Source organism: Ipomoea triloba, chromosome 12 (assembly GCF_003576645.1).
Source record: "Ipomoea triloba cultivar NCNSP0323 chromosome 12, ASM357664v1".
NCBI lineage: Eukaryota > Viridiplantae > Streptophyta > Magnoliopsida > Solanales > Convolvulaceae > Ipomoea > Ipomoea triloba.
This window is the reverse complement of record NC_044927.1, coordinates 22,224,047-22,251,858: the sequence shown is the minus strand read 5'-3', so window position 1 is coordinate 22,251,858 and position 27,812 is coordinate 22,224,047. Positions and strand designations below refer to the sequence as shown.

At 33.9% G+C, this 27,812-nt stretch overlaps 2 protein-coding genes, 2 long non-coding RNA genes and 13 other non-coding genes across 22 annotated transcripts; 16 read left to right on the top strand and 1 right to left on the bottom strand.

Moving 5' to 3' along the window:
* Positions 1 to 3,118: 3,118 nt before the first annotated feature.
* Positions 3,119 to 8,904, top strand: LOC115998963. 5 transcript variants are annotated; one of them, XR_004093969.1, is made up of 3 exons: positions 3,119 to 3,303; positions 3,947 to 4,099; positions 4,208 to 8,904. It is a non-coding gene; the product is annotated as an uncharacterized LOC115998963 (long non-coding RNA). The 5 variants fall into 5 exon arrangements; XR_004093971.1 differs by having other exon boundaries at positions 3,119 to 4,099; positions 4,208 to 4,285; positions 6,728 to 8,904; XR_004093968.1 differs by having other exon boundaries at positions 3,119 to 4,099; positions 4,208 to 4,285; positions 5,583 to 8,904.
* On the top strand, positions 3,594 to 3,671 carry LOC116000585. The gene has a single exon (XR_004094159.1). It is a non-coding gene; the product is annotated as a small nucleolar RNA U83 (small nucleolar RNA).
* On the top strand, positions 3,779 to 3,866 carry LOC116000575. The gene has a single exon (XR_004094149.1). It is a non-coding gene; the product is annotated as a small nucleolar RNA snR60/Z15/Z230/Z193/J17 (small nucleolar RNA).
* On the top strand, positions 3,970 to 4,065 carry LOC116000580. The gene has a single exon (XR_004094154.1). It is a non-coding gene; the product is annotated as a small nucleolar RNA Z43 (small nucleolar RNA).
* LOC116000594 lies at positions 4,345 to 4,429 on the top strand. The gene has a single exon (XR_004094167.1). It is a non-coding gene; the product is annotated as a small nucleolar RNA snoR14 (small nucleolar RNA).
* On the top strand, positions 5,121 to 5,205 carry LOC116000578. Its single transcript, XR_004094152.1, has one exon. It is a non-coding gene; the product is annotated as a small nucleolar RNA snR60/Z15/Z230/Z193/J17 (small nucleolar RNA).
* On the top strand, positions 5,287 to 5,385 carry LOC116000582. The gene has a single exon (XR_004094156.1). It is a non-coding gene; the product is annotated as a small nucleolar RNA Z43 (small nucleolar RNA).
* Positions 6,491 to 6,586, top strand: LOC116000581. Its single transcript, XR_004094155.1, has one exon. It is a non-coding gene; the product is annotated as a small nucleolar RNA Z43 (small nucleolar RNA).
* Positions 8,905 to 9,897: 993 nt separating the features above from the next.
* LOC115998962 (protein LIKE COV 1-like) lies at positions 9,898 to 15,067 on the top strand. The gene is made up of 7 exons (XM_031238644.1): positions 9,898 to 10,139; positions 11,701 to 11,753; positions 12,785 to 12,894; positions 13,220 to 13,387; positions 13,485 to 13,582; positions 13,944 to 14,070; positions 14,595 to 15,067. The coding sequence occupies exons 1-7, from the start codon at positions 9,993 to 9,995 to the stop codon at positions 14,690 to 14,692; spliced, it is 801 nt and encodes a 266-aa protein (XP_031094504.1). The 5' UTR covers positions 9,898 to 9,992; the 3' UTR covers positions 14,693 to 15,067.
* Positions 15,068 to 17,732: 2,665 nt separating this feature from the next.
* Positions 17,733 to 22,799, top strand: LOC115998964. The gene is made up of 2 exons (XR_004093972.1): positions 17,733 to 17,882; positions 18,763 to 22,799. It is a non-coding gene; the product is annotated as an uncharacterized LOC115998964 (long non-coding RNA).
* LOC116000584 lies at positions 18,146 to 18,223 on the top strand. Its single transcript, XR_004094158.1, has one exon. It is a non-coding gene; the product is annotated as a small nucleolar RNA U83 (small nucleolar RNA).
* LOC116000579 lies at positions 18,323 to 18,410 on the top strand. Its single transcript, XR_004094153.1, has one exon. It is a non-coding gene; the product is annotated as a small nucleolar RNA snR60/Z15/Z230/Z193/J17 (small nucleolar RNA).
* LOC116000593 lies at positions 18,900 to 18,984 on the top strand. Its single transcript, XR_004094166.1, has one exon. It is a non-coding gene; the product is annotated as a small nucleolar RNA snoR14 (small nucleolar RNA).
* Positions 19,489 to 19,566, top strand: LOC116000586. Its single transcript, XR_004094160.1, has one exon. It is a non-coding gene; the product is annotated as a small nucleolar RNA U83 (small nucleolar RNA).
* On the top strand, positions 19,639 to 19,726 carry LOC116000576. Its single transcript, XR_004094150.1, has one exon. It is a non-coding gene; the product is annotated as a small nucleolar RNA snR60/Z15/Z230/Z193/J17 (small nucleolar RNA).
* Positions 21,415 to 21,504, top strand: LOC116000583. The gene has a single exon (XR_004094157.1). It is a non-coding gene; the product is annotated as a small nucleolar RNA Z101 (small nucleolar RNA).
* On the bottom strand, positions 21,601 to 25,777 carry LOC115998960 (pentatricopeptide repeat-containing protein At5g21222-like). Of its 2 annotated transcripts, none has more exons than XM_031238642.1 (4): positions 25,632 to 25,777; positions 24,301 to 24,486; positions 23,304 to 24,212; positions 21,601 to 22,698 (listed from the first exon to the last, which is right to left on the bottom strand). In XM_031238642.1, exons 2-4 carry the CDS (start codon positions 24,391 to 24,393, stop codon positions 21,736 to 21,738), a joined length of 1,965 nt encoding a protein of 654 aa, XP_031094502.1. In that variant the 5' UTR covers positions 24,394 to 24,486; positions 25,632 to 25,777; the 3' UTR covers positions 21,601 to 21,735. The 2 variants fall into 2 exon arrangements, with proteins under 2 accessions (XP_031094502.1, XP_031094503.1); XM_031238643.1 differs by lacking the exon at positions 25,632 to 25,777 and adding an exon at positions 25,493 to 25,577.
* Between the last annotated feature and the right edge of the window lie 2,035 nt (positions 25,778 to 27,812).

Here is a 27,812-nt window from a genome sequence, read left to right as displayed (position 1 = left end):
ATATATTATAATAAATCAATTTCGTGCATCGCACAGGTGAAAATACTAGTGTAGATATAATACTACTTATTTTTAGAACTAAATGTTGTTTGATTGGTAATAATTTTGAAATTATGATCTTTGATAAATTTGGTAAGGTGTATATATTATTATTAATTTTTTGTTAGATTGCAGGAAAAAAAGTATCAAATTGGCCCCTAAGTCAACTTGATAGTGCAATTGAGTCTCTTAAATAAAAATAAAATAAAATAAAAAAGCTTCGTTCAAGACCATTAAATCGGTAAAATTGTTCAATTAAGTCCAAATTGACTTGTTTAGTATGTTAAATTTATGTGTTGTTGGCACGTGTCATTTTTAGTTTATTTTTTAAAACATTTTTATTTATTCAAAATTAAAAATATTATTTATTTAAGAAAAAAACAGAAACAAAATTTGTACATTTATTATAAAGGGTATAGTTGTATCCTTTGTGTTCTTATTTTTACGACAGTATAAAAGGTACAAATATGTTTAAACAATATGATTTATTAAAAGAACATAATATATATGTATGTATAAAATATATGGGTTGTTAATTTCCTCATCCTTTCTCACTATTTCGTATAGGGGGGCCAAGGAAATTGAGGTAAAGAATAGGTTGTTGAATGATGTGTGAGCTTTCCATGAACTTTCAGAGACATGGAATGAGAAAGCTAATACACGTGTAACGTGTTTGAACTTTCTATAATGTATTTCTAGTCTCCCTTGGGAATTGGGAAATATAGTATAGGTCAGTGGTTGGGTTGTTAAAGTATTTGAAGGCGTTTACAACCATTGTTATATCGTGGGCGATAATGCGCATTATAAATTTTGATTTAAATTATATATATGCAGTTAATATATTATATAATTTTTATTTTTTATTCACCATTTACGTATTACATATCTATAATTAATATATTACGTACTTTAGCATATATATAATATATTAACTGAATGTACGTAATATATTAACTACAAGTACATAATTTCAAACATGATTCTCAATGTGCATGGTAAACTTTAGTCTAGAATATTTTGACGTCATTTGTGAGAGAGGCTAGCGAAACAAGAGTGTTTGGTTGGATGATTTTTTTTTTTCTAATGAATTTATTTTTCTGAATTTTTCTTGTATTTGGTTCTTTGATTTTTTTTTACCGTAATTTCAAAATTTCAAATATAGTCATTTCCATTTTTGGTCCTACTATTATTGGGGCATTGTCAATTTTAGTCCACTTCATTAATTTTTGCCACATTGCGGCCAGTCTTATTTAGTCCTTACCACTTTTAGTCCACCGTTAACATTTTTGTCAAATAATTGTCCAAAACAGGGGTATTTTGATCTTTTCATGCTTTGATCATCTCCTTTGCCCTTTGCAGTGGTTTTCCTTACACATTTTCATCCAATGAAGAGGTCCGGCGAAAGCTATGGCTTTGTAATATGGCTTACATGGCTTTCGCCGGACTCTTCATTAAATGAAAATGTGTAAGGAAAGCCACTGCAAAGGGTCAAAGAAATGACCAAAGCATGGAAAGACCAAAAATACCCCTGTTTTGGACGGTCATTTGACGAAAATTTTAACAGTGGACTAAAATTGGCAAGGACTAAATAAGACTGGCCGCAATGTGGCAAAAATTAATGAAGTGGACTAAAATTGGCAAGGACTAAATAAGACTGGCCGCAATGTGGCAAAAATTAATGAAGTGGACTAAAATTGGCAATGCCCCAATAACAATAGGACAAAAAATGGAAATGACTCTTTCAAATATGAAAGAAAAAAAAGTCCTTGGAAAACATTGGTATTCTTTTCTCACAAGCGTTATGAACAAATTATGACTTATAAGGACTATTTTACTCTTCTTGTTCTCTTTCGTCTTTCTGATTCTTTTCTTCTTATCACTTTGTTCTTTCTTCTTTCTTCTTGCTTATTTCGTATCCCTTTTTTTTTTTGGTTGACAAACTTTCTTATTCTTGGTTCTTGCCACTAGGACTTTTAGTAGTCAGGAAAGTTCAAAATTTGTTGTGAATTTAAAAAATAGAAATTATCACCATGTTTTGTGTAATATTTGACTTAGGAAAGTTTAAATCGATGAGAATCACATTTCATGATATCAATAAAAGTAAATCCCACTTAAGTAAAGTATTTTTTTGGGCTATTAAAAATTTGCCAATTTTATACAATTACATATTTATCATTTTTGGTGTTATACTGCTATGTTAAAAATCTCTTATATAACAAGGATATATTAGAGATTTTTTTTTAAGGGAAAAGTTTAAACGAACCAAATGTGTTAATTAATTTTTCAAATAATTTAATTGTTATGTTTTCAGGGTAACACCAAATGTTCTAATTAATTTTACCAGTAAAATTATTTCCATCAAATATATTATTTAGAAACATTTTTCAGAAATATAGTTGATGAAAAAGTACCAAACACCCTCTTATTTCTTCTTCCTTCACCATCTTTCTTCTCCATATTCAAGACCAAATATGTATAATAATATTTATTATATTATTATAATAAAATATGTAATTATAATAATTTAATTTATGATATTGTAATTTATAGATTATAATATTTTAATTTATAAATTAATATTACTTTTATTATCATTAATATTGTATAAGGGCGGCATATTAGTCGTTATACTCATTATTCTTCATAATTTCAAACTCAACCAAACAATTAAATTGATATTCTCAATAATTTATTTTCTATTGAATTTAAATTTCATTCATCCTCATATATTTTTCTTTGAACCAATTGGGCTGATAGTCAATTGGGATAAGTTTGGACTTTAAGTTTGAACCAAACGTGCCTCTCGGAGTGAACGTGGGTAGACCCCAGACCGTTAAACGGACGGAGAGAAAGACCCTGTAAATTTAACAAAGATTATGTTTGAAGTTGTAATGCTAAACCAATTGGGCTGATAGTCAAAGTCGGTGCGATATATGCTAACATATCTATTGAGAAAGGGGACAAATATACCAAATACTTCACAATCTTGCATATCAGTGAACGACTTTCAGGTTTTAATATGCGAGTATATTGGGCTCAGTTTTAGCCCAACTACATTTACATAGAAGCCCAATTTGTAGAATGAAAAATACCTATCAGCTCAGTAGTAGATGGCGGATTCCACTGAGGCGGAGAAACTCCCCAAAAACCCTAGCTCCCTATCATCTCCTTCATTCGCTATAAGTACCAGCAGTCTCCCAGTATTATCTATGCCCTTCTCAAACTTAGTTTTTAGCATCTCTCATTCTCCATTTGTATAGTTGGGTAACCCAAAGTTCCAATCTTTGTTTCTATTTTGATTTGATGTTTAGAATTGTATTGTTTTTGGGGTTTATCTGTAAATGTAAATCTTCCTGTTTGGGGCCGATGATTAAAGTTTTCAATTGACAAGCATATGTCTGAATTTGTCTTATGTTGTTAACATTAATCTTCTCTATGAGGTCGCCTTTCTGCTCCCAAATTTTCTTAGTTTTAATTTTTCTTCTAAAAGATAACAACTTTCGCAGTTTTATTTTTAATTTTCTTTTATAATTTTTCTAACAATTATTTATAAATGCCAATGATGATTATAGTGGAAATGTGTTCATGATAAGTCCTGATTACAACAACACTACTGCCTTCCTTCTGAGGCATTTAAAAAAAAATATCTTATTGCAAATGGTTTTGCAAAGTTTTTTGAATGATTTTATTTCTGTTTTTTTTTGTTTTGTTTGAAAACCCTATTCTTTTTGTGCTAGAAAAGAGTCATGTGATGATTTTTTGCATAGTTCAAATGATAATCTTTGTGATTAAACAAATTTGTCTTTCGCTCCTATCTGATGACTCAACTTCTTTTATTTTGTATTTTTACATTTTGTAAAAGATTTTATATGTTTTGAACTACTTGTGTGTGATTAATTTCTTGTAGGTTAGGTTTTTAATGAAGTTGTTGGACTGTGATGATTTGTGATTTGGTCTCGTTCGTCGTAATTGTGTTGAACCACATTGACGACCATCCTGATATATCACCACCCATAAACTGAGTCCACCAATTAATATAGTCTTTATTTATATCTTCCAGGTGTGATATGATTTACACTTCAACATTCTTCTGAATTAATTTTGAATGTCCATTGTGATTTTAATGTTTATCCTTTTCTTCATGTTCTGATTTATTTTGAATGTGCAGGGATGAGTACTTCCTATGTGCTTGAGACATTGTCCTTGATTGCTGCACTAATCCTCTAAGAAGTTCTGAGCACTCAAGGTTTTAATTTTCCTATTCTTTCTTTTATTTTATATCTTGTAAAATTTATGTATACTGAGGTGAGGTGACGATAGAATTCATGTCTGTCAATCCACTGATACATTTGTGTGATGTTATACATGAATCCTGACAGGTTCTGATCACTTCATTTCCAGTATTTGTGCTTTATGTGGCTTTTCTGTTTTCCATAGATGCTCACTTTGTAGAATGAAAAATATCCATTTCCTCAATAGGAGATGTTGGATTCTATTGAGGCTGAGAAACTCCCTGACACCCTAGCTCCTTATCACCACCTCCTTAGCTACAAGTACCTGCATCCTCCAATTATTTGTCTGTCTTTCTTGAACATTAGGTTTTGTTGTGTCTTTTTCTCCCTTTGTGTTAATTGTGTATTTGGGTAAACCAAAGTGTCAATCTTTGTTTCTATTTTAATTTTGGTTTGATTATTAGAATGTATATGTTTGAGTTTATAAATTTTCAGATTTGGGGCTGATGATTAAAGTATTTAATTGACAAGCATATGTCTGAATTTTCTTACGTTGATAATTCTAATCTTCTCTATGAAGCCACCTTTCTGTTTTCAAATTTTCTTAGTTTTGATCTTTTGTTTAAAAAGATTACAGCTTTCTGTGTTTTTGACTTTTTTCCAATTGTTATTTATTTATTCCAACGATGAGTGAAGTTGAATTGTGTTTATGGGAAATCATGTTTACAACAATACTACTGCCTTTCTTGAGTCATATTAATAATTTTATTTATTTTTGAATGTATTGGGAAACTCATTTGAAATAGTTTTTTCTGTTTTTTTTTTGAAAGTTAATCTTTTCATGGTAAAAGGAGTCATATGATGATTTTGTGCATAGTTCAAATGAAATCTTTGTGATTAAATAAATGTCTTTCGCTCCTATCTGATGACTCAACCTTTTTTTGTTGTTCCTTTTACATTTTTGAAGTACTTGGTTTGTTCTTAATTGCTTTTAGGTTAGCTTTGTTTTTTATTAGGATTGTGATGATTAGTTATTTCTTGGTCTATCTTGTAGTAATTGTGTTGAACCACATTGATGACAATACTTATATATCAACACCCATAAATTGAGTCCAGCGATTGATCTAGTCTTTCCTATGCATGTGTGCACATGTTTTTCTACATGTGTGATAGGATTTACATTTAAACATTTGTGTTACTTATTTTGAATATTCATTGTGATTTTAATGTGTTTTGCCTTTTGCATTTTCTGATGTGGTTGGAAATGACATTTCACCATGGTTAAATGTTAAAAACATTGTAAAATTGCAGTATGCAACCATTTGGGCATCTTCAATGAGTCTTCAGTTTGGAGATAGAAAAAATAATGAGCTTGTAAGGCATGCACATCTACAAAGGTGTTGAAGTAAATTGATCCTGATTCCAACCTTAGTATTTATAAAATTTAAAAATGGAGGTAATCCAATCTAAGATAGAGGCATGGAGTCATACCACTTTTGCCTTCATCTCTGTTTTTAAGTTCTTTAAATGTTGGGGTTGCCTTTGATTTCAATGCTATTTTTGGATGTGCTAAGGAAAAATCTAATTCATTAATCATAGATTGAAACGTTTACAACATAGTTGATGGACTTGTAAGCCATTCCTTATAGTCTCTGACATAGAAACACCTTTCCTAGCTATGCTACATAAAACTTGATTTGTTGATTTTTTCACTAATTTGAAGTTGGGGTCCTTAAAGCTTCTATATATATATGTGTGTGTGTGTATATATATATGTATATATATCTAGGGTTTATTTATGGCAATATTCTATTTTGGAAAAATTATTGGGCTTACGAAATTTATAAATCATTTGGAATTTCTTAAACACTCAGTTTAATTTGTAAGCTTAATAATTTTTCTGAGCCCCAAAATACCTTAGTCCAATTTTTAGCCTAATTATTAAAAATTAAATTTTGCCCTAAATAAACCCTAGAAAGTCATATCTTCAATCTAAAATAGGCAGGTTCAAGGGTTAAACCCTAGAAAGTCATCTTCAATTTGAAATTGGTAGGTTCTAGGGTTACTATATTGGTGTAATTGGCCTCTGCTTCAGCTTCTGGAGGTGGGCCTTTGATTTAATATTTCACACATTTCTTATTTATCCACCGGTGGCTACATTTATGCCACCCTTTAGGATGAACTCCATCCTGTCATAGTCTAGGTTTAATGAAGTTGTTGGACTGTGATGATTTGTGATTTGGTCTCGTTCGTTGTAATTGTGTTGAAACACATTGACGACCATCCTGATATATCACCACCCATAAACTGAGTCCACCAATTAATATAGCCATTATTTATATCTTCCATGTGTGATAGGATTTACACTTCAACATTCTTCTGAATTAATTTTGAATGTCCATTTTGATTTTAATGTTTATCCCTTTCTGCATGTTCTGATTATTTTGAATGTGCAGGGATGAGGATAATCTGAGTTTAATTCTCACAGGTGAGGATAAATTCTCTTTGGGCCATCTCCCGTGCCTCACGGAGTGAGTGGGGATTAGTTGGGTTGGGTGGACTTGAACCGTAAGACGGAGAAAGACCTGGAATATATTGTGGTTTCATCAATTATTTATTTATTTATTTTTGTCTATCCTTATTCTTGAGTTTTCAACAGGTTTTGCATCATAACCATATATATATATTCTCAACACCTGTTAGTGCAACCCGAAAGAAGAGAAAGATACTTTGAATGCATGATCAAAAGCATAAATCATGGTTTGCGGTTTTTAAGACTCCAGTTTGACAAACATGGGGTTGTATATGCCAGTAGCATTCTGGCTTATGGCCAGTCCAATCAAGAATAGGGCTCTGTTGTAGCAAATGCATAGTTGCTAAAGATCCTTATCCCTTCTAATAATCTAACTTTCAAAAATGGGTTTTACTTTCACATTATTAAATTTACAATTCATTTATTATTGATATGTACACTATGCATAAAAGGTATGTGAGGCAGCTTTTGCTGTCATTTGGTAGCAAAAGCTGCCATTAGCAAGCTTGCAACAGAGCAAACTTTATTCATGTGTACATGAAAAGAGAATTTATTTTTTAATCCAAATCATCTAGCAAGGGGAGCCTTGGTTGGGATGAGGACAATGCACCATTTGCTAAATGATGTGCATGGGTTAGCAGGCTTGTTAATGTCTGTTTTTGTTTCCAAATGGTAACAAAAGTTGCCTCACATGTACTTTTTCTTTTAAAAAATTATTTGATACTTTAAAGTTATATAAATGTGTGTGTGTGTGTATATATATATATATATATATATATAATTGGGTCCACTTTGAAAGTTGATTGGATTTTGTAGGATGTAGTGTCAATAGGTAAATGAATTGCAAATTTAGTGATGTAAAAGTAGAATTCATTGTTTAAAGTGAGTAATGCAGGGAGGTCATTTGCATTTGTACAAAATCAAATGTTTTCTATTTTTTTCCCTATGTGGAACTTCATTTTTCTCTCCTTCAACTCATTAGTTCCTAATGGTGAAAACCCCAATTGAAAACACTTTGAAAACCCCTATTGGGAATGCTTCTATGGTTTTTAATTTCCAATATTTTTATTTTATATATTTTAGAAATGATTTTGGTATATCATGATGTGAATCCCAACAGGTGTTGATATTGTTTGATCATAAGAGTTCATTTTTTGACACTAATACTGTGTGATGTCATTTGTCAAACATAAATCCGACTGGTTCTTATCACATCATTTCCAATAGCAATGCATTCTGCATCTTTTTTATTTGTTGTCTATCCAATTGGATTGAAACAACAGTATGCGATGTTGTTGAGAAGATACATTTTGAAACATCAACAGTTGGAAGAAATGAATTTGATATGCTAATGTTTGACTATTATACTAAACACAATCTTCAATCCCAATAGTGTTGATCCTATTATATGGTTGCCTGTTTCACACACTCAGCTAGATAAGCCACCAATCTGCAGGAGTTGTGAATACCAATCTGCACGTGGAGTGGCCTCTCAATTGCCATTAATAGGTTCAGTTTTAAATCCACAGTTACTAATCAGAATAGCTTTAGCTGCTTTATTCATGCTTTTTGTGCAGTTCTTGAACTTTTTTGGTATATTCAGGCTTCTTAAGATGAAGGTGCTTGACCCATTCTTCGTGATGATTGCCTCTGTGCACTTTGTCTTTGCACTTTTCATCCATTTTGGTATTCAAGGCGGGGCTTTGATCATTATCTTGTAAGGTATTGTAAGAGCCATTTGTTTTTTCTTGGTAAACTCTTTGCAGGTCCTCTACTGGTTTTTCATCTGTTCTGGGAATCAAGACAGAGCTCTGATCATCATTTAAGATTCTCAGGCTCCCCAGTGTGGACGTAGCCTTTGGCAAGGATGCTGAACGCATGGTTACCGGGGGTTCAATGCCGGACCTCATGTCTTAAAACATTTCCTCGCATTAATCCATTTGGCCTGCTGAGTTCCAGGTGTTCATAAGTATGTGACCACATCCGGTTTCACTCCAAATTCTTCCATCAATGTTACACGATTGTAAAATTTGTAATGAAAACACATTCAAGATTAAAGTGCAATAAATGTGAAGAGTATGTTGTCTTTCTGTTTTCGAAGAAAAATCAATGGACATGAAACAGATATGACAAATTAGTCATCATATGCCACATGGGTAATTTACTAGTTTTTTATTTTAAGTTACTAGCTTATTTTCGGAACATTACTAAACAGAGTTTATAGCTTATTAGTAGGTTTCTGTTTATAGCTTATTAGTAGGTATAAGCTCTTAAATAAGTTTTGCCAAACAGAGCTAAAATGTTGAAAGTGTGTTTGACAATTAATTGTTAGGGAAATAAAATAAAATAAATAATAACAAAAAAAAATTAAAGACAAAGGGGAGCTCTCGGGGCGTTTCCTTTGTGATTGTGAATTGTTTACGGAGAGGTAACTTCATTTATAAGAGGAGTTTAGTGCCTTTGTTACTTTGAAAGTTATTCATCCGATGTTTCTCACATCAAAAGTTATTTATTCAATTTTTTTTTTTTACATCAAATAGGCAACAAAAGTGCCTAGTGAAGCCTTCTTGTATTATAATTATTTTGTAATAAAACATATAAAAGTATTAGTACATATAAAAAAAATACATTTTAGCTCCGCACATATCACAAGGGTTGTTTATGGAAAATGATATATGGACTCAAGGGAGTAAAATTCGCCAAGTGTTTTTTTTTTTTTTTTTTTTTTAAATTTTATTGGAGGAAGATGAAAAGAAAGTAATAAAAACTGTGGCTCACATGTTTTTGAATGAATTAAAGAGTGACATGTAATGTTTTTGAATGAATTAAAGAGTGACATGTAATGTAGTATTACTCGTTTATTAGGTATCTTCGTGTTTTGAGTCTTAATAAAAATGTCAAAATTAAATTTTTGTGTGTGAAAATAAAAATTGAATTTAGAAGTATGAGTGTATTTTTCTTTTGTATGATCAAAAGTCAAAACTGAGATTGTGTACTATTCTGCCTAAAGAAACGGTGTGTATGATAACTACACGAGTACTCCGTACATATCACGAGGGTTGTTTATTTATTTATTGTTGAATTTATCTTTGTTTAAAATTTTAGAGAGAGAAAAAGAGAGAGAGTGTCTGTTGAAAATCGTGGACTGCAGAGAAAAGAGGAGTTTGAAATTGGGTTCGTAAAGATAAATGGGAGATGAGCAATCGGGGGCGATGGGTTTACTGGGCAGCACCAGCAGAGAAAGAGATAGGGAGCTTCTAATTCCAGGGGCTGAAACCGTTGACGGAGATGATCATGACGCCGCGTGTTCACAACATCATCACTCCGGCCGAGATGTGAGACAACAAATATACTTCTATTTAAAAAATCGGAAATTTTCAATTTGGAGTTCTGATTTAGCATAAATTGAAAATTGTCAATTTAAGTGCAAAATTTAGCAGAAGGAAAGAACACTTTTCCCCCCTTTTGGTATCATATGTGTAGCTTTTCCAGGGATTAAATTGTTATAGCTGCTGTTTCTGTTGCGGTTTAGGGTTGGTCAGGGTTGCATGATGGTGGGTATTTTTTTTTTTTTTTTTTGAAAATGATGGTGGGTATTTCTTGAATTGCATATTTGCATGGATATTGAAAGGTTTGGTTTTTATTTGGAAGCATGACCTCTTGATTATGGTTCCTGTTTTTTAGTCACTGGAGAGCTGAAAGAAGCGGCAATTGATTGTGTTCATTTGACCATTGCTTTGTGTTTTAAACACTAAATGAATACCTGGGCACTGTTGTTGTCTGGAAACTTTGTACTTGGTTTACCCATTCCTTTTTGAGTGATTTTAGATTCTTAGTGGTGGTTGAAAGAAATCAAGGGATGCTGGAAGATTAAATGACATCATGTTTTTGTATAATTGTGTCCTGAATCCTGGCATCTTCTTTGGACTTGTTGAAGCTTGTTCATGGGAGCTTTGACTGCTGGAAGTATTTTGACTCTTCCAGTTATTGAGCAAGATGAAGTTACAAAGATTGAACTGGTTTGTTTAGTTGCTACATTTTTCTAGGAGCCACCATTTCGTTAGCAAGCTTCATTGCTAACATTGATGGAAGCTTTAATCTTTAAAAGTCAAATTTTCTGGTAGCATTTTCTGTACTTCTTTCAATAATGGAATGCTGCTCATGGATAGCAAAAGGCCAAAACTTCATTGTAGCCCTTGACTATTACTCACGAGGGTCCCAAATCCCAATAAATCAGAATGAATGTAGCAAAAGTGCTGAAGCCAAATTGCTTTTGTTTTCAAAATACAATGTTGCAAGGGCCAACCTTACTGGTACTTTGATCACCTAAAAGACCTTGCTATCCAAAACTGGGAGTCCATAATTTTTCATATGGCCTAAGTGCCTAACCAAAAAAGGCATAGTTGAGTGAATTAGCTTCTTACATGCTGGCTGCCAATGACTGCAGCTGAGCCTGTAACTGTTGCACCTAGCAGATAAGCAGAATTTAAAGGCCACCAGTCTTTATGATGCGAGGGCATCCCATAGAGACTAGGAGATTCCCATTAGAGAGAGAAACTTCTCAAACTGAGTCCATAGTATCCAGTTTACTATTCATACTTTTTGTCCTAGTCATATTTGAGCCACCATTTAGAATTTACTGTTAATACATTTTAAGCCACTTTGCACTAACTTGTTTGAGCTGAACTTCGTTGGTAACTCGTCTTGCTTTTGAAGACGTGATTATGCTATTGCCTCATTTTTTTAATGCTACAAAATTGTTTATTTCTAACATCAGCATAGAAGTTATTCTTACTGTAGCATTTCTTGATAGTCCTTAAAAGACTTAAAATTTTGCTTACTCTTTATGATGTGAGAAAAAGCTGTTTAATTCTCTCTATTTTGTTTTCATTGTAGACTTTCTACAAAGTTGCCAGGAGCTGGGCTTCAAACAAATTCATGACTGGATGGTGAGAATATTTTTGGTTCTCTCTAATTTTTGAAACCCAGTATAAGTGCAATGTGCAAGTAGTTTATACTCTTTGTTACATTTGTGTTCAATACATAGTTAATGTTACTTGTATTTACCCATATAAAAGGATCTTTGCTAACTAGTGCTAATTAAATTTGGTCTGTAGCAAAGACTTTTAGCTAGAACCAGGGAACGATTCAATTAGAACTAAAACTTTAAAAACTTTAGCTAGAACCAGGGAAATCCAATGTTTGGGATTCAATTAGCTAAAACTTTAAATATTTAGCTCTTTAGTATTCAATCCCAAACATTGGGATAATGGATAAATACTGGCACCTCTTCACCCCCCCCCCCCCCCCTCTTAAATTAAAAAAAAAAAAAAAAATCCCATGATAAATTTTGCATAGATTTTTGTTGGCCTATGGCAAATTTGGCACAATAATTAATTTTTAGAAGGTTTTGGCCATTATCAAACTTTGAAAGATTTTTTAAATCATTTTATAAGATATTTTTTTGGTTAGTCAATTCAGTCATACCTATTCCATTTTCTCTGCATCCTCTCTGAACATGGATCCAAGTGTTTTTTTCCCCTATAAAAGATAATACTGAGAAACAATGCTAAAATATTTTATTTTCACCCCTAAATTACACTGGTATGTTTTTTATTTTATAGGTAGTATCATGGTATGCTAGTAACCAGTGAGATATTTGTCTATTGTGAAGTGAAGAACCTCAAACAAAGGGAGAATATTAAAAGTGAGATAAGAGAGTAATAATCCACAGTGGCTCTTTGCCAACATATTTGTTGAAACTTGAAAGTTGGCTGCTCTTTGCCATTGACATATGCCTTTGTTCAAATGAAGCTGTGCATATATGCATTCTCAGGAATGCTTTGATTGTATCCTGGTAGTCTATTTATACTTGTTCATATGAAGCTCTGTATACCATCTTAGTGTTTACTTTAAGTTCTGGTAGTCTATTTACTGTTGATTAGTACTGTAATTAGTGTTTGCTCATCATTTTGTGCAGTGTAATCCTATTTCCTATAGCAGTCACTTTCTATTTGACATGGTGGTTTATTCATTTTGTGGATGGATTTTTCTCTCCAATCTATGCTCACCTTGGGATCAATGTATTTGGTAAGCACATTTTCCCTTCACCAAGAGATCCGGTAGCTAGTTTTGTTCTTAATGAGTAATTTCTTATTGTATTTAACTTGTAATAATTGCTATGCTAGACAACAAACATTATGCCTGAATAATCAGAGAATAAAGTGTGTTGATGAAGCTTGATGCACACACATTTAGACAAGTTCTTTACTTTTCTACCTTTATCTTTATTTTGTGTAGGTAAAAAAATCTTGAGAGACATTATTTTGCTCATACTCTTAAATATCTTGTTAAACCACTGTTTACCTGGAGACTGGAGTTTGTTTGACATTTTTATTTGATCTCACTTTGTCAGGTCTGGGATTTGTGACTTCAATCACCTTTATCTTCTTGGTTGGAGTATTTACGTCTTCATGGTTGGGGGCATCAGTTTTGAGTCTTGGGGAGTGGCTCATCAAAAGAATGCCATTTGTTCGTCATATCTATAATGCCTCTAAACAAATTAGTTCTGCTATATCTCCTGGTATTTTATTGGATTTCATGTTGAAATTCTATTTTACCAGATGGCTTTCCATGAGACAGATCATTAGTACTCTGCTCCTACTTTATTTTTATTTCAGATCAGAACACACAGGCTTTCAAGGAAGTGGCCATCATAAGGCATCCACGTATTGGCGAATATGCTTTTGGGTTCATCACCTCATCTGTTGTCCTTCAGGTATGCCAATTACTTGGATGCTTTTGTTATTCTCGTAATTTAAGCTATTCATTTTATCAGTTTATTAGAAGGCTGCCGGGAATCTTTAGGATGTTACCATTTTACTTTAGCCATGAAAAGGCTAGCTCATGATTTCTTTTGAACTATAATGTGTTGTTATCTTGTATTCAGTTTTTATGAATTTTGTTAATAATTAATCTAGGTTTTATCGACACACCCCCCCCCCCGCCATTAATCTAGTCTTTTTTATGCACATGTTGCTTGCTTTCCATGTATGATGGGATTTACACTTCGAACATTCTTGTGAGCTGGTTCTGAATGTCAATTGTGATTTTAACGGGTTTCCCTTTATTCTAAACAGAATTATGCGGGAGATGAAGAGCTATACTGTGTGTATGTTCCTACAAACCATCTCTATATTGGTGATGTTTTCCTAATCAATGCAAACGATGTTATCAGACCAAATTTGTCTGTTCGTGAAGGAATTGGTATGGGACATTCTTATTTTACCATTTGTCAAATTTGCTTTACAGAGGATTAAATTGAACTTATAGTGTCTGTCCAAGTATATTATTTGGTCGACTTTGGTACTAAGCTCTTTTTCTGGGAACATTCCTTAGGGGGAGTATGAACTAGGAAGTATTTGAATTATCAGAAAAAATACGACAGGAGCTTATTGCCATACTAATAACATTTCTGCAAAGTTGACAGAATATATATATATATATATATATATATATATATATATATATATTTGGAGTAACGAGGGTTGGGGTAAACCTCGCCTTGTGACCCTAGCTGGCAAAGGATCACAAGGAGGTAAACCAACCTAGGTTGCCTATAACTGACTGACTCAAACCAAGAAGGCCAATAGGCCACTCCTTCTGGGTGTCGAACTTGTAACCCTGTGGTTACTGGTTACCAAATCAACAGCTTAGACCAATTTGGTTGGGGCTGTCCCCACATAAGATTCTTTATAATGCATTTGCACGTGTCTTATTTCTCATTGCAGAGATCGTCGTATCTGGTGGCATGTCAATGCCTCAAATTCTATCAACTCTGGATTCGAGAACTATTGAGGTCGATAGGACTAGATCTGTCAGAAGTTGAGACCAAAGGCGATGGCTTTTGCATATGGTCCACAAATTGGGAAACTTTTTTCATGTTGCAGACTCGGCATCATCTCTAATACGTTATAAATATCGAACATGTCTGATTCGGATTGATTTATGTAACAAATGCCAGTGTACAATTAGGGAAGTAGGGGCTGTATGGAAAAGTAGTTGATTAGTAGTTCTACACTTTTAAAAATTTTATATGCTGCAGGTTGCATTTCTTGTAATTACAACTGCTCTCAACGCAGGACTAATAATTGTAAACCCTGCTGTTCAGTGTTGGGCTGTACATACAGATGGCCATACTGTCTAATTATATGGTACATGTGAAAGTTGACTAAATAAAAGCCTAGGTTCAAGTTATATATAAGATAAGGAAGGTTATATTTGTTTGGGAATATAAGATTTTTATGTGTGGTTCAGGTTATGTAACTTCTTGTAGAATGTAATTTAACATTCATATAATATTTTTAGCTATTTGAAGAGAAGGATAGTGATCATATGAGAATCACTCTCTCCATGAGTACATGAGAATCAATTTAGTGCATTAAAAAAATTTGATCTATGGATGAAATTAGTTGGGAGTTCAAAATTTGCGTGTGCAGGGCATGTGTTGTGTGCATATTCTATTATCCTATGTTGCCCACAACACATGCTTAATATGCACACGTGAATTTTGGACTCCCCAATTGAATTGATCTCATTCATAGATATGTTTTTTTTAATGCACTATATTGATTTTTATGGACCCATGGGATGGTGGTTCTCATAAGAACATCACCTTGAGGGGCCGTTTGGTTCGGGTAATATGAGATTACTTAGGTAATCTGAGTTTGGTAATATTATATTACCTTGTTTGTTTCAAGTTATGAGATTAATTGGTAATGTTATATTACCTCAAAGCTGATGTGGCGGTAATGTTTCAAGATAATGTAATTACCCCCGTGTTTTAAGGTAATCTAAGATTACCTTGGATTATTCCAACTTTGCCTCTGTTAACTAATCCTTATATATAATAATAATAATAATAATAATAATAATAATAATAATAACACAATAACATATATAAAATAAATATATGTTTATAGAATCAAATATACATGTGTGTATATTTATATATTTTATTTTTTTAATATTAAGCATCAATACATTCATACATATAAATAAATAAAAATACACACAATAAAGGCACACAAATATATATATATATATATATAAAGGACATTATAGTAAATTGCCCCATATAACCTAAAATATAACCCTTAACCAAACAAAGTAATATTATATTCCACAATCCAAACCAAACACATCAGGTAATCTTACATTCCCAAAATCTCACATTACCTTCCTGGAGGTAATCTTATTACTTGGGTAATCCAAGATTCCGTGAACCAAACGCCCTTGAAAAGAATGTGAGATACCCTTCACTTTCTTAGGTACTCTCACATTCTCTTATCGTTTTACTAATTTTGCCATATTGACTCATTGGTATTTCTCCATCCGAAAGACATTACAATATTTTTAATGTTCAAACTCTTAGTTAATTAACTTGAAATCATTTACTATTATATTTTACCTTTATTTTGTTTATTATTTTAATTTTAAACATTATTAAAATACCCTAAGGTAATCTAACATCATGAACTAAACACTCCCTAAAAGTTATTCCTTATTAGGAAGTTGACTGCTTCCATTATTGAATACCATTGTATTTGAAAATTCAATCATAGGCATATACCTTTGTCATACATGGTTTAGTTTGAACCGCATTATACAAATCGAATTTTAACTAGAATTGCATGGCTGGTTTCAATTAAGGTTTGGATTAGGTTGATGTTCTTGGAATATCAAAATTATCTTATAAAAGAAATCCTTATATCAAAATACCTAAAAGTAGTCTAAAACACTAAACAAATTACTTTTAAATGATTTTTTTTTGTACTAGTATCTCACTATTACGATATTAATTTTGATAACAAATCATAATATGGGTAAATTATGGCGTAGGTCATAAGACCACTAATAAGTAATAAATTTTCATTTTTATGTACGGAAGGTTTATTTTTATGTAGTATACTTAAAAATGAATATTCAATAAATTAACATGTTGTGTGTTATAAAACTACTAATATATTTCAGGTACATAATCCATACGCTTAAGGTACAGAATAATATAACATGAGACATAGAAATGCATTACACAATACACATACACATGCTTTAGTGCTTTACAGTAAAAAAAAAAAAACTTGTAACGTGATTGAACAACAAACGGTTGCCGTCAAAATTAAAATTTAAAACTATGTCATTTAGGATCAGGATCCACGGTATAACGATTCAGTTCGTGGATGATACTCCAAAAACGATACCGTTTCTTTAAGTAAAGAAACGGCTGCCATCACAATTTAACGGAGCTCTATAAATGAAACTACATGTTATCTCAAATGATACCGCTTCACATTTGTTTTTATATTATCAAATGAAATTGTAGTTATATCGAAATGAAACTGTAGTTGTGTTGAAAGGAAACTGCAGTGTATATAAAATGGAACTGAATAACAATTTACATATTTGAGTGTATAACTGTATATTGTCCAATGAAACTGTAGTTATATCGAAATGATATTGTAGTTGTGTTGAAAGGAAACTGCAATGTATATAAAATGAAACTGAATGACAGTTTCACATATTTGAGTGTATAATGTCGAATGAAATTGTAGTTACATCGAAAAGAAATTGTAGTTGTGTTGAAAGGAAACTGCAATGTATAAAAAATGAAAATGAATATGTTACATCAATATAGAGCTATTGTACTCCTAAAGGCGCGAACGAATGTTTTTTTTTTTTTTTTCATTAAAAGAAGCAACACCGTTTTGGGCCATAGTTCTCAGAATAATTTGCGATAACGGTTGTGGTCTGAACAACTTTCAAGTTTTAATATGTGAGTATAGTGGGATCAATTTTAGCCCATCTACATTTACATAGAAGCCCAATTTGTAGCATGAAAAATACCTATCAGTTCAGTAGTAGACGGCGGATTCCACTGAGGCTGAGAAACTCCCCAAACACCCTAGCTCCCCATCATCTCCTTCATTCGCTATAAGTACCAGCATTGTCCCAGTGTTGTCTATGCCCTTCTCAAACCTTAGCTTTTAGCATCTCTCATTCTCCATTTGTATAGTTGGGTAACCCAAAGTTTCGATCTTTGTTTCTATTTTGATTTGATGGTTAGAATTGTATTGTTTTTGGGGTTTATCTGTAAATCGTCATGTTTGGGGCCGATGATTAAAGTGTTTAATTGACAAGCATATTTCTGAATTGTCTTATGTTGCTAACATTAATCTTCTCCATGATGTCGCCTTTCTGCTCTCAATTTTTCTTAGTTTTAATTTTTCTTCTAAAAGATTACAACTTTCTGAGTTTTTTTTTCCCAACTATTATTTATAAATGCCAATGATGATTATAGTGGAAATGTATTCATGATAAATCCTGATTACAACAACACTACTGCCTTCCTTCTGAGGCAATTTTTAAGATCTTATTGCAAATGGTTTTGCAAACTCTTTTGATTTTTATTATTATTATTATTTTTTTTTTGTGAAAAACCTAGTCTTTTTGTGCTAGAAAGGGTCATATGATGATTTTGTTCGTAGTTCAAATGATTATCTTTGTGATTAAACAAATTTGTCTTTCGCTCCTATCTGATGACTCAACTTTTTTTTTTTTTTTAAACATTTTGTAAAAGATTTTATATGTTTTGAACTACTTGTGTATGTTTAATTTCTTGTAGGTTAGTTTTTTTAGTGAAGTTGTTGGACTACGGTGATTTGTGATTTGGTCTCGTTCTTGTGTTGAACCACATTGACGACCATCCTAAACTGAGTCCACCAATTAATAGTCTTTATTTATGTCTTCCAGGTATGATAGGATTTACACTTCAACATTCTTGTGAGTTAGTTTTGAATGTCCATAGTGATTTTAATGGTTTTCCCTTTCTGCATGTTCTGATTATTTTGGATGTGTTTTGAGATGAAATATCCCTGATATTGAAAATTACAAGTGCAGGGATGAGTACTTGCTATGTGCTTGAGACATTGTCTTTGATTGCTGCACAAATCCTCTAAGAAGTTCTGAGCACTCAAGGTTATAATTTTCCTATTCTTTCTTTTATTTTATATCTTGTAAAATTTAGGTATACTGAAGTGAGGTGATGATAGAATTCATGTCTGTCAATCCACTGATACATTTGTGTGATGTTATACATGAATCCCGACAGGTTCTGATCACTTCATTTCCAGTACTTGTGCTTTATGTGTCTTTTCTGCTTTGCATATATGCCCAATTTGTAGAATGAAAAACATCCATTTGCTCAATAGGAGATAGTGGGTTCTGTTGAGGCTGAGAAACTCCCTGACACCCTAGCTCCTTATCACCACCTCATTAGCTAAGTGCCCTCATTCTCCAATTATTTCTCTCTTTCTCAAATATTAGGTTTTAGTATCTCTCTCTCTCCCTTTGTATTCTTGGGTAACCTAAAGTTTCAATCTTTGTTTCTATTTTAATTTTGATTTGATGATTAGAATTGATGTGTTATTGAGTGTATAAAATTTCAGATTTGGGGCCAATGATTTAAGTATTTAATTGACAAGCATATGTCTGAATTTTCTTATGTTGCTAGTTCTAATATTCTCTATGAGGCCACCTTTCTGTTCTCAAATTTTCTTAGTTTTGATCTTTTCTTTAAAAACATTACAGCTTTTTGTGTTTTTTTTTTCAATTATTATTTATTTATGCCGATGATGAGTATAGTTGAATTGTGTTTATGAGAAATCATGATTACAACAATACTACTGCCTTCCTTCTGAGGCCTTTTCTATCTCATTGCAAACTCTTTTGAATACTTTTTCTTTCTTTTTAAAACTTGAATCCTTTCATACTAAAGGGAGTCATATGATGATTTTGTGCATAGTTCAAATGATAACCTTTGTGATTAAAAAAAATTGTCTTTCGCTCCTATCTGATGACTCATGACTCTTTTTTGTTCATTTTGTGGGCCTAACTGATTCACATCACTCTATTATAATATCTCTCCAATCTTTCTCCCCATTTTGTGAGTCCCTACTCTTTCACACTCCTATACATCATCTATTATTTTATTTATTTTTCTATAATTAATATTTTTAATTTTATACTTATAATTTCTAATTTTGATTATAAGTATAATTTAATAAATTATGAAATAAATTATATTTTAATTTTATAAAATATAATCTATAAGAACAAAGGGGAGCTCTCCTCCTCTTTGTGACAGTGAATTGTGATGCAGGATCATTAGATCCCACATTGAAAGGTTTTGGGGAGGAGGGGCGTTGAGCTTCCTTTATAAGAGGAGCTTAGTGCCCCTATTACTTTGGAAGTTGTTTGATGTTTCCCACATCAAATGGGCAACAAAAGTGCCTAGGGAAGCCCTCTTGTAGAGGAGCTCAATGCTCTTCCTCCCCAAATGATCCCACATCACAATTTACAAAGGGGGCACATCCAGAGTATTTTTTCACCCAACCTTTCCCCCTTATTTCTTCCCCTCTTTCTCTCCCTTTTTCTCCTCCATTGGAGATCCCCTTATACCAAGAGACCAACGGTAAAAGTTTTCTTGGTGGGTTTTTGTTTATTCGGGGGGAAAAAATAAAAGGAAAAAAACAGAGAAAGCAGCCTTGATGGGCGTGCGGCAAGTTCCACAAATTCTTCACGGTTTTTTCTTTCTATAAAAAACATGCAAATGGGAACCTTAGAGACAATCTCTCCTCTCCTCTCTCCTTCCTCCTTCACTTCTCCAAAAATGAGACAAAAACTATCCCCAAAGCCCCCACTATTTTTAATCTTGGCAGATGAACTTCGTTTCTTCTTTCTTTTATTTTCTCCACATCCCTGAAAATTTGACAAAAATCCATCTAAAAACCCTGACTGTTTTTTAGTTAGGCCACTATAGAAGGGTGACCCTGTATAGTTTAATTAAAAATTATAAAAATTGAATTTCAATATTGTATCATAATTATTTCCTACTAAAACATATAAAAGTATCAGTACATTTGCAGCTGGCATGTTTTATTTTTCTTCCCCATAAAAAACTATGCAAATGGGAACTTATAGAAAAACTTTTCTCTCCTTTCTCCTTCACTTCTCCAAAAATGGGACAATATTCCCAAAGCCCCCATTATGTTTGCACATAGTCCATGGCTAATGGGGTTTTTTGGGGAGGTAAGTTGGAGCAACACGGAAGAAGAGAAAGATACTTAGAATGCATGATCAAAAGCATAAATCATGGTTCGGTGTTTTTAAGACAGCACTTTGACAAACGTGGGGCTGTTTGTGGCAGTGGCATTCTAGCTGATGCTAAGTCCCATCAAGAATAGGGTTGTAGCAAATGCATAGTAGTTGCTAAGGCCAGCTGCAAATCGATGCCAAGATGACCTGGCAATAAGTCTAATCTATGTGGCAAACAAAGCAATAAAAAAATAATTTTTCTTTTGGCCACCTCACCTTTCACTTGCTAGGTGAGGTGGCCAAAAGAAAAATTACTTTTTTATTGCTTTGTTTGCCACATAGATTAGCAAACTTGCTACTGCAGGTTCAGATCATATCATTTCCAATTGCTAATGCATTCTGCATCTTTTTTATTTGTTGCCTATCCTTATTCTTATGTTTTCAATTTCATCCTCTATTGGGCAGATTATGAATCTCATGTTAAATGGGTAATTTGCATCTGAATTTTCTTTGATGTTAAATCACCTTGGAGAACTGATGCCCTTGTATAAAGTTTTACTGTCTGCTTAGTCATTTGTGTTTTACCCCTCATACATTCATGTGTTTCAATCTAATTATATTTGAGAATTTTCAGTAACTCAATTGGATTGTAACAACATTATGCATTGGTGTTGAGAATTGAAGATACATTTAAGAAATGAATATGGTACATTAATGTTTTACTATAATACTAAACACAATCTTCAATCTGAGTTGCCTGTTCCACAACTCAGCCCGTCAAGCCACCAATCTGCAAGAGTTCATGTATCTGTGAATACCAATCTGCACGTGGAGTGGCCTCTGAATCACCATCGATGGGTTCGGTTTAAATCCACAGTTGTTACTAATCAGAATAGCTTTAGCTGCCATATTCATGCTTTTTGTTGCAGTTCTTAAGGTGAAGGTGCTTGACCCATTCTGGTTGGTTATAGCAGAGCCTGTCATTTCTGGCAGGCTTGAGAAAGAACCCTTCATTATTTCTTCGTGATGATCGCCTCTATGCACACTGTCTTCTCGGTTTTCATCCATTTTGGTATTCAAGGCGGGGCGTTGACCATTATCTGGTAAGGTTTTGTAAGAGCCATTTGTTTTTTCTTGGTAAACTCTTTGCAGGTCCTCTACTGGTTTTTCATCTGTTCTGGGAATCAAGACGGAGCTCTGATCATCATTTAGGATTCTCTTTGCCTCGTTGATGAAGCCAATGGCACGCCACGCATCTGCAACGAGCTGAACTGTGTTCTTCCTGGGCGAAACGCCTATTTCTTCCATGATTTGAAGCAACTCTTCTGCTTTCCATGGCTGCTTTGCTTCGCCATAGCCCCAAATCAGTGTCTCAAAAGTGTTCAAATTGGGCTGCACATCCATCCTACACATCCTGTCATATACCCTCAAGGCATCCTCCATTTTGGCTGCACTGCACCACCCACTGATGATTGTGGTGAACGTTACCACGTTCGGGTGTGCACCGTGGGTGCCCATCACTTCCAAGAGGGCTTCCGCTTTCTCAGGCTCCCCAGCGCGGACATAGCCTTTGGCAAGGATGCTGAATGCATGGTTATCGGGTTCAATGCCAGACTTGATCATGTCTTCAAACATTTCCTTGCATTTCTCCATTAGGCCTGCTGAGCTCCACGCGTTCATAATCGTACTATATGTGACCACATCCGGTTTCACTCCAAATTCTTCCATCATTGTTAGTGTCTGCTCGTTTTGTAACAAGATTGTAAGAAAAACACATTCAAGATTAAAGTGCAATAAATCAAATGTATGATGAGTATGTTGTCTTTCTTGTTTTCCTTTAATGGAGACCTTTGCATCCTATAATCTAGTGTTTTAAATATCAACCTCAAATATATTGGTTTGATTGTTGGCTTGATAACTACAATGTTACAAATTTGATTCTTAGGGGAGTGGTCTATTGGCTTTCTTATTTTGGGTCGGCCAGTTATAGACAACTTAGGTTGGTCTATTTCCTTGTGATTTTTATCGGCTAGAGTCACAATATGATTTATTTAGTGTACACCATCGGTAGTGTGACTGCAGGTTTCCTTTGTCACTCAAAACTCAATTTTGTCACTCAAAACTCAATAGTAGCTGTAGGTTTCCCTCTCAGAGAAGAAAAATCCATGGAATCTATACAAAATTTTAACATATAGCTAAACCAAATCATGTTTAGATGCATCATATTGGACAAGAAACAGGATATGACTAATATAAGTGGTGTCATCAAATGCCATTAAAAGTTCTAGGGCAAACTAATGTGACTATAAATCCTCAAGATGTAAAGTACTGAGTTTGAAGTGTACCTCATCAACTCCTTTAGTGTCAGTTATGTCCAAAAAGCCTTTGAGAAGAGAGTTGAATATAAACAAATTAGGATGCACACCAAAATCCTGCATCTTGTATATGAATTTCAATGCATCTGCCATATTGCCTTCTTTACTGTATCCATCAACAACGATGCCACAAGTTCGTACGTTTGGAGCTACTTTGTTATTTTGCATCTGGGAAATCAATTCTTCGGCTCTGCTCGTCTCTTTGCCCAGCGCATAAGCCCTTGCTATAGTGTTGTATGTAACAACGTCGGGTTTCAAACCCGCGCCAACCATTCTGTGGACCACGCCCCATGCTTTTTCGATGTTGTTCTTGTTACACCAAGCTTGTACAAGAATGTTATATGTCCTGTCATCCGCTTTGATGTTTTCTTCCCGTGACATTATCTCTAACAGTTTCGAAGATTCTTCGGGCTTACCAATTATGCCAAAACCTTTGATCAACGCATTAAAAGTACTAGCTGTGGGTTTGCATCCTTTCTCCCTCATTTTCCGGAAGATTTTCATGGCCTCCTTGACATTTCCAGATTCACAAAAAGCATTGATCATGGCATTGAAGAAGATCGAGTCAGGTCTTAGTCCGTTTTGCTCCACTTTCTTGAGAAGCAACGGAATGGACTTGAAACGTTTCTGCAGAGTCAAGGCCGCTAAAACAGTAGTATATGTCACAAGAGTCGGCCTATGTCCTTCTTCCGTTAGACCTTTGGTTATCGAGTGCACTTCTTGAGGCTTTCCCCTCTCGATCAATGTCTTCATCAACTTTGTTCTCGAACGGACTGTCTGGCAACTATCGTTTCCCCAGCAGGCAGTGCAACGAACTTGGGTTGGGTAACTTACCGGGGTTGATACTAAATGCACCTCGCCTTCGTGTAGATGAGATTCCTACATCATTGGAAGTTAATGAGATGAAAGATCTAATGCAAAACTAAAACTATAACCTAAGAAACCAAAGATCACTTCAAGTGACTACCATGGTGGGCGATGCTGAAATTTGCGACTTGCTTGCAACTGTTCCCTTCTTATTCTTTCTAACAATGGCTGCCTCCTTACCAAATTCTCCCATATCCCCCCGTCTTATACTATAGAACGCCTCAGATATCAGCAGGTCCTATTATGTCTTCCAACAGGAGAATGCTCAACCTCAGCACTAAGTTTCCTACAAATATGACACATTGGGACTTGTTACGTTCCAGATTTAGTATGATCAAGATTAAATAATCAATGACATCAGGAATGTGAGAAATAGAAACAAGTTCCAAAGGGCAAAGCTTCGATGCAAAATAACTAAAGTTTATTTGTGCCAAAGTAGTGTCTGATTGATCAAAATAGACAATCTGCCAATGTACACTAAAATCGTGTTTTTCTTTGGTAATTCAGCAGTTATATTGGGGACAAAACCAATTGTCTGAGCTTCAGATTCATAACGAGGCTTCTACATATTAACATGGAACGGCTACACACTATGAACAATGCTATATATAACAATTCCAATCAGCAGAATCAAATCACAACCAACAGAGCTTTGGCCAAAATTGTCAATGCACACTAAAAACAAGTTTTTCTTTTTTAAGTAGCATTAGTACCTAAAAGGAAATGGACCTATGTTAATTCTTCGAGAATGAGATAAGAAGACCGATCAATGAAACACTATGCTGCAACCTAGGCCAGTTTACTTCCTTGTGATTCTTTGCTGGCTAGGATCACAAGGCGGGGTTTACTCAATGCACAATGCCCAGCCTCGGGTAATGGCTGCGGGTTTCCCTTGTAACCCAAAAGGATGGGGGACGGGGGTGATAAACTGAAAGATTTCATTGAAACACTGCAGATATCATACCATACAACCATGCTGGCTTTAAACATAAGCAAACATCATCAAGATCAATTTGAAGCCAAGCAATGAAATTTCATTAAATTCATATGGAGACCACTCACAAAGTTAAACACCAGCTCACTCTAAAACTATAAAAACACAATCTTGGCAACAGCCATTCAAATCGATACACATCAATTTCTTTACATTTTCTACATATTCCCCAAACTTAACAGTGCATAATAAAAGGCCAAAATTGATTATCATAGTACCAAAAGAAAAGGGGAAAAAAAAATCCAAGAAATTTAACAAACACAGCTATGAACTTGCAATCAAGAATTTGGTTAATAACCTGTCAGAAGAATCACACAAGTGGGTCATACTTAATAGCATAAAGTAAACTAAGAGATCAACAACAATGGGTATTTTATCAAGATTAGAAATGATCAAGCTCAAGGGTCCATGAAAGAAGCTAGGGTTTGAAGTGGTACCAGCAAAATAGAAGAGAAGAGTTGCCCCATAGCTGCAAAGTTAGAAGAAGAAGAATGAGTGCATTGCATTTGCATGTAAGGGAATTAGTGGTAATTGTAGTGTGGAGTGGCAACATGGCATTTGTTGGAGCAGTCTTATCCACAAATATTATCAGAAATCTGAAAGGGAAGCTCCAGATTTCTTCTTTCTTTGAATCCTGAGGCTCCTAGTTGGACAATTTACAGGGGATTTTTTGTGGCACCACAGTTTGCCACGTCATTTCATACATTTTTCTCTTTTTCTTTTTTTTTAAAAACTTGTTTTGGCATTCTCCTCAGTCCTCAGCCAGCCATGAAATTTTTGGGGTTCAAGACTCTTGTACGTCCACGCTCTCCTATAGGCCTATGGTACTCCACGCCAATGTAATTTTATGAGACATTTTCATATATTTAATCTGCGATATCTTTCTTAAAATTGCATATCAAATCTTACAGACTTGGACCATGATTCTCATCCGGAAGGTTATGGTTTGATTCTTACCAATATCTTTTCGATCAAGTTCTGTACATAACGGACTGTTAGGAATATTTGTATTTAGATTTTGATGAGCCAAAAATGTATTTTAGTTTGAAAAATTAGAAAGCCAAAAATTTCGTAGAGGTATGTATCTAAAAGAGTTAAGAAGTCTACTTGGAAGAATTCTTGGAGAATGAAGGAACTTTGTTCGAATCGGACGGAGCTTAAATTTAATTGAAGCACTAGAAGTAACAAACAGTTGAAGCAGCAGAGATGGTAGAAGACTTGTATATATGGTGAAAGGTCTTTGGTTCGAATCCCCTAAGCCACGAAATTTTAGGAAATCAGAACTTCTCAGAATATTACTACTTATATATTATTTACAGGCATAGTAAACAAAGGATTGAGTAGAGCATTGGAGTTGAACTTGGGAAATGATCTAAGTGGTGCTGTGTTCGAATCCCAGGAGAGTTTATTTTGAGAAAAAATTAATTCAGATGAAAATGCACATTGAAGACTGCGAAATACTGGATGCCAGATGAAAATGCACATGGAAGATGCGAAATTCATGAAGGAAATTACAAGGAAGTAATACAAACACAAAAAGACAAAAAAGAATATTACAAGGAAGTAATACAAACACAAAAAGACAAAGGTGTATAAATCTGATTTGTTCAAATTGTCCCACTTCAACGGATATATTTGACTGATTTGTTCAAAATGGTTTTGAGCTGTGGTGGAGGTACGGAGATACGAAAATAAGGAGAAGAATCTATTTACTACATTCCAAATAGATGAGGAATATCTGGAGATTGAATACTACATTCCAAATACATCAGGAATATATGGAGAGGAATACGAAAATGCAACTCAGACACTACCTAAACCACATGGAGACTGCAATCAGCACAAGCAACAATAAAAATTATTTTTTCCAACGGATTAATTCTTTCATCAGCTATAAATACGAGACACTTGAGCAAGAAGAAAAACAGAGATATACAAGTGAAAGGCAAGAAAAGCAGTGTGATACATCTGAGAATAGCAAAGCAAGAAAAATCCGAAAAACCAAAAATCCATATTTTTAGTTCCTGAGAGTTGGAGAAAAATATTTTCTTTTACTACCTTGTATCAAAATTTCTACTGAGTGTAGACAGAGGGCTGAGTAACAAGAGAAGCTTGTGAAAACCCTGGGGAGTGTAGCTTTGTGCGAGACACTCGTTGGTGTAGGAGTATAGCTTTGTGCGAAATACTCAATATCTACTAGGTGTAGATAGAAGTGCTGGGTTGGCACTTGGTGTTCACTATTGTATCTGGGTGATTGAAGATAGTGAAAGGAGTATAGTGGACGTAGGCTGGGTTTGGCCGAACCACTTAAAAATCTCTCTCTCATTTATTTACTGCCCATATATATTTTTGCTCTGCACACATAATATTCATGCTCACACACACACTCTAATTTGCAGCATAATATTTTCTAAACCCAGTTACTATTTCGTCACTATTCATCACTATTCATTCTTATCTGGGTTTGCTATTATTTGTTATCTCTTACGTCCGCATGCAAGTCAAATTTATTATATATCACATTTGAGCTATTCCAAGTATTTCTATCGTATTGCATGTGATATATCTCCTCTCCTTCACTGCGTTTTAATTATAGCATTTTACGTACTTTATTCCGC